The 6,000-nt window shown below is 50.6% G+C and overlaps 1 protein-coding gene across 1 annotated transcript; it reads left to right on the top strand.

Annotated features, from left to right (window-relative positions):
- Positions 1-747: 747 nt before the first annotated feature.
- LOC135821567 (uncharacterized protein K02A2.6-like) lies at positions 748-4,752 on the top strand. Its single transcript, XM_065334564.1, has 2 exons — positions 748-3,087; positions 3,157-4,752. The coding sequence occupies exons 1-2, from the start codon at positions 748-750 to the stop codon at positions 4,750-4,752; spliced, it is 3,936 nt and encodes a 1,311-aa protein (XP_065190636.1).
- The last annotated feature ends 1,248 nt before the right edge of the window (positions 4,753-6,000 follow it).

The following is a 6,000-nucleotide window of genomic DNA, read 5'->3' as shown; positions in this document are numbered from 1 at the left end:
TTCGTTTCGTCTCCGTGTAAACGCAGCCTCAAACTCCATCAAGCCAACATTGTCTCACTTTAGAAAAGTGCATGGTTGGAGCCGCTCCGTTGAGCCACGCAAGCATCGCAGAAGATGAGAGTCATCACACCCTACGGCCACGAATGATCGTCTTCAAAAGAGCCAATTTACAAGGGCGGACAAAATAGAGAGCTACGTCCTCATTTAGCAAGAAGTATTCATTGGTAGATAGTATTTAATACTTTATTCTCCTTTTTAGTCGATATCATGGAAAAAGGCAAATTTTGCCTGTATGGTTTTCGACTCTAGATATACGAACAACAACAAAACAACACGATAGCAGAACACCTCTTCTATCACTTAGGACATGTAGCCCATCCTCTGATGTATATGGATTCCCCCATGCCATATTTGACCTGTAGTTCATGTACTCCCGTACTAGATTTGTACCACAGTTGTATGACCTCGCACCATAACGGCATGCTTGCTTGGCTTGGGAGATACTTCCGTGCTTCATGTGTTTTGCCTCTTCAGTTGTGTTTTCCTTCTCTTCAGATTTGTTTTATAATAAATGTCTTCTTGCTAACTGTAGACATATCATGGCGCAGTGAACTGTTCGTTCCTTGTAGAACTCACCTGTGTGTTTAGTTTCTCGTGCTTTGTGTTTGCACCTCGTTGTGTTGCGCACTGGCCGATTTTTTTTGTAGTTTGTTCGTGATACCAGCATTTGCGTAGGTTGCGACCACGATGTCCGACTCAGACCCTGCTCCTGACATTGTTGCCCTGACCGCGATGTTGGCGGCACAAATGAAGTCCTCAGAGGAGAGGGAACGTAAAATGGCTGACCTGTTCCAACAAACTATACAACAACTGACACAACCAACACAACAACCCGTGCAACCCAGCACCACATCACCAGCTCCAAAGCCTGTCTCTGCGGAGCGACCGATTTTACTGTCGTCCTCGACATTAGCCGACTTCACGGCATGGCAGGAAATGTGGCGAGACTATTATGAGTGCCAGCACCTGTCAGCCCAGAGCCGTGAGACCAGAGTATCCTCGCTGCGGCAAGCTCTTGATGAGGAGCTACGCAGATTTCTCCGCGAGGGTATAATCGTGACTCCACCGAATCCCGATGCGGACGATGTGATTTCTGCAGTCAAGGAATATTTGCGACGGCAGCGCAACCCACTCCTGGATCGTATCGCATTTTACGACAGGTGTCAGTCGAAAGGCGAGTCTTTCGATTCTTTTTACACTTCGTTGAAAGAATTACACACTAGCTGTGATTTTCCGGACGTTGTTTTGTGCTCACAATGTTCAGCACACACACGTAGTACCTGTCGCACAAGCCTGACACGTGTGCGTGCTGACACCCTGCGTGACAGGATTGTCATTGGAATTGGTGACGACGCTACCCGGCACAAGCTATTGTCTGCCAAGGACTTGACCCTGAACGATGCAGTCACAATTTGCCGGGCGGAGGAAGCGGCTACCACGACGAGCAGCAGTATCCCGTCCACCAGCCAGCTCAATGCTGTGCGGCGGTCCGCGTACCAACGCAGTAAGCAACAATCCCGACAGGGACAGCCTGGCAGCAAGATGTCTGCACCTGTATTGCCATCTGCATCCGCTCCCTCTTCAGGAAGCGACACACACAAGAAGTGCCCCAATTGCGGCCGGAGCCCGCACACAAAGTCTAGTTGCCCTGCCAGCGGCAAGAAATGTAATGGCTGTGGCAAGACTGGTCACTTTCTCGCTATGTGTAGGTCGTCGTTACCATCGGACCGGAACGTGAAGCATGTGGGCCAACTGAAGTTGCAGCGTACTCGTCTTGCTGCGCAGCCTATTGTGCGTGTGTCCACCCGTTTAGCCACTGAGGATGAGGCAGTCACGCTACCCTGGGTCCCTGATACTGGCAGTGACGTCGATGCCATTGGCGAGCATCATCTCGAACTGCTTGGCGGGTTCCCCGAGAACCTCGACCATGACCCAGAGTGCGTCCTAGCGGCATCTGGAGAGCAGTTGCAGAACGTCGGCAGTATTCGTGCTTCACTTCAGGTTGGCGAAGTACAACACAGCACCGTAATCCACGTGTACAAGGGTCTGGACGATGCTCTTCTATCACGTTCGTCCTTGAGTGCACTCCAGCTCCTCCCGTCAGATTGGCCTGCACAGTACCCTGCTGCTAATGCTGCCGCGCCACCTAAGATCCGTGCTGTATCAAAGCCGGTTGTCAATCCTAGCTCTGCTGATATCGCTCGTGTTCGCGATGAGCTACTGCAGGAGTTCTCAGACGTGTTTTCCGACACTGGCTTGAAGGCGATGGCAGGTCCTCCGATGGACATCCAACTTCAGCCAGATGCTAAGCCGTCATGTGTCCATACCGCACGCCCGATTCCGTACGCGTTTCGTGACCAGGTCAAGTCACAACTGGACACAATGGTTGTCGATGGCATAATCGAGCCTGTCAGTGAGCCTAGTGAATGGTGTCACCCGATTGTGCTCGTCGACAAGAAAGGTACCACTGAGAAACGCCTCACCGTCGATTTCAAACGATTGAATGACCAAGTCCTGAGACCAGCCCACCCTGTTCGCACCGCTCGCGATGTGGTTTCTGGTATTGGATCGGCACAGTTCCTCACCAAGCTTGATGCAAGGCACGGATACTGGCAAATCTCACTGAGTGAGCAGGCATGTCCAATGACCACATTCATCACCCCATACGGCAGGTATTGTTTCCTACGCAACCCTCAAGGCCTGATTTCCGCCGGGGATGTTTTCAACTGCCGCACTGATGCTGCGTTCGATGCAATCCCGAATTTCGCCAAGGTTGTAGATGATTGCCTGGCCTATGATGACGACTTTGCCTCCCATGTCACCCATGTTCGTGACATCCTGCTGTGTGCTCGACAGCATGGCATTACTCTGAGCCCGTCCAAATTCACCTTTGCGTCACGTCACATCCATTTCTGCGGCTACATTGTCAGTCCAGACGGCTGGGTTGTTGACGATGACAAGGCAGCGGCTATTCGCGATTTTGACATTCCTGCGAACCGCACTGATTTGCGTTCGTTTCTTGGCCTGGTGAACCAGTGTAGCGAGTTCTCACCACACCTCGCCGCCTGAACCACTCCGCTTCGTGGTCTGTTGAAGACGACCCGTGAGTTTGTCTGGGATGCCAACCACACTGTTGCGTTCGAGAAGACCAAGTCTATTCTGCTGTCCCCTCCTATCCTGGCCTTCTACCAGCATGGACACGACCTCCGTCTGGAGACTGATGCCTCTGCACTACGTGGTCTCGGCTTCGTTCTGTGGCAGAAGCAGGATGATAAGTGGCGAATCATCCAGTGTGGCTCCCGCTACCTCTCTGACGCCGAATCTCGCTATGCTGTTGTTGAGCTCGAGATGCTCGCCGTCGTTTGGGCTGTGCATAAGTGCAAGTTGTACTTATCCCGCACCCTATTTGATCTGATCACTGATCACCGTCCGTTGATCCCGATTATCAACGCGTATTCTCTAGATCAGATCGAGAATCCTCGCCTTCTCCGTCTTCGCCTGAAGCTGCAGTCGTTTCAAGTGCACGCTTCCTGGCGAAAAGGCTCTGATCACGCGTTTGCTGATGCGCTGTCTCGCAATCCCGTCGGCATCCCGTCTTCAGATGATGAACTCGGCGAAGCCCCTGCTCTTCATTGCCGCAGCATCCGTGTGTGCATGCTCCGTGATGATGGTCCTCACACCAACCTGAAGTTTGCTGAACTTCGAGCAGCCGCCTCAGCTGATCCAGTCTATCAGTCTCTTGTCAAGTGCGTTCTGCATGGTTTTCCTGCTCGTCAGCGTGATTTGGATGCTCCACTACAACCCTTCTGGAATGGACGTGAACACCTGTCAGTGGACCAGAGCATTGTCATGAAAGGCCAACGCATTCTTGTTCCCTTGGCCATGCGTCAACGTGTTCTCGCTAATCTTCATGCCTCACATCAAGGTCTCGTCCGTACCAAGGCTCGCGCCCGACAGCTCGTGTACTGGCCTGGTCGCACCGCCGACATAGACACCCTTGTCCGTGCCTGTTCCGCGTGTCGAGAATTCCAGTCGTCACAGTCAGCCGAACCACCGATGAATGACCGTCATCCTACTCTGCCGTTCGAGTTTGTGTCCGCTGATCTGTTCTCTTGCCAAGGCTGTGAGTTTCTTGTTTATGTCGACCGTCTGACTGGTTGGCCGTGCGTTGTTCGAACCGGCAGGACCACGTCATCACACGATGTCATCCTCGCTTGTCGTCGTTGGTTCGCCGATCTGGGTGTGCCTGCTGTACTGTGCACCGACGGTGGCCCCCAGTTTGCATCGAAGAAGTTTGCTGACTTCTGTAGCCGTTGGCAAGTGCAACACGTATCCTCTTCCCCGCATTATCCCCAGAGTAATGGACATGCGGAAGCCGCAGTGAAAGCTATGAAGCGCTTGCTGCTCAAGACCTCGTCAAATGGCAATCTCGACACAGATGCATTTCGTCGTGGTCTACTGGAGTGGCGGAATACGCCCGGTCCGTCTGGCAAGAGCCCAGCTGAGCATCTTCTCGGGCATCCACTTCGGTCTTTCGTCATTGCTGAGTGGACGCAGTTTGATTCCTCGTGGTCGACCGTCGCTAGTGAGCGTGAAGAACAGTCACCACCCTCGATACCTGTTTCAGCCAGTACTCCCACCCACCGCTCTCTTCCCGTTCTCCGTTTGGGTTTTCTTGAAAAAACAATTTGAATTTTTCCACTCCACCATGCTGAAATACAATGTACAGCAAAACTCACACCTGTGAAGGAAAGCTCGTCCCTCCGCAACGTCGAGTCAGCAATAGACCTTTTGCATTCTGAAAAGTAATTTTTTTTAGTGATAGATCTTTTACTCGTGTCAGAATGGCAGTTCAGCGCTGAAAAACAACGTGTAGTGTTGGCACTGATAAAGCACAGTAGGAGTGATCATTTGTCACTTAAAACGACAAGATTCTCCCCTGGCAACAAAAATCTTTTTGTGCAGGTCCATGGCAGCTTGAGATGGTGACAGCAAGTTGCTATGTACTTGAAGTGGAGAATATACGTTAAATTGTCACGCATTGCTGGCTGCCACAAATATGGCAAACCTTTTTGTTATTGTTATCAACTAATATGGCTTTTCAGTTTTCACACTAGAACACGAAATTAAAGTGCACAGAGCGAACCATTCTGCATTCGTAATTTTAAATTCATTGCGTGAAGTGGCTACGAGTAATATTGGCTCGGTTATGCATTTTCTCTTCCAGAGTTGGTGCAGTTCAGTGGAAAATGGAAGACTTTGAGGACTCGAAGTCTGACTTAAATAAACTGTCAACAATGCGGACAATGATGAAGTCAAAGATGAATGTGCGCGACCAGAGTTCTAGACAGCATGGTCCACCGTCCGTTCCACCATCTTCAGGGTCAAACATTTGCGAAGCAGACACGGAGAAAGCGTCGTGTATGAGATCAGCTTCATTGGGAAACAGAGAAGGCACGAGCATTATACCCCCTGAATATACCAGTAGCATATTTCCTGTTTCTCCTCCGCCATTGACAAAATGGACAATGAACACAATTCTTTCAGCCAGTATTTCTAATCGTCCACCAGCTTTCAAAAAGACATTTCCAACAGCCGATAAATGCGAAAAGGATAAAGCAACGGCTAGAATGCCGCCTGAATTGGAAGACGTTGAGAACCAGACTTCTGCATTGATCGTGTATCGCCCGTGAAAACATCTCCTCAGATTGAAAAGGACTCCTTAACTCCAGCCCCAGCGTCAAATACTGGAGTTTCTGTCGGAAGGCTTCGTGAAACATCGGAGCAACGTCTTGCGTTTGACATGCCGGTTGGAAGCAGGAGTCCTATTCGTCAAAATTCTGACTCTTCTAATGTTATGGCTCAGAAGCAGGATCAGTGCAAGAGTTCTAAGTGTAAGACATCACAGCTGTGTCAGTTTTGCCAAAGGAGTTCAAGCAC

This window comes from Sycon ciliatum, chromosome 7, assembly GCF_964019385.1.
Source record: "Sycon ciliatum chromosome 7, ocSycCili1.1, whole genome shotgun sequence".
NCBI classification, from domain to species: domain Eukaryota; kingdom Metazoa; phylum Porifera; class Calcarea; order Leucosolenida; family Sycettidae; genus Sycon; species Sycon ciliatum.
Note: the sequence above shows the minus strand (reverse complement) of the source record. Positions and strands in the feature narration are given on the sequence as shown.

Coding starts and splice junctions, on each gene's coding strand:
- LOC135821567 (XM_065334564.1), top strand. CDS start 748: ATGTCCGACTCAGACCCTGCTCCTGACATTGTTGCCCTGACCGCGATG. Junction 3,088..3,156: donor TGCGTTCGTTTCTTGGCCTG/GTGAACCAGTGT, acceptor GGTCTGTTGAAG/ACGACCCGTGAGTTTGTCTG.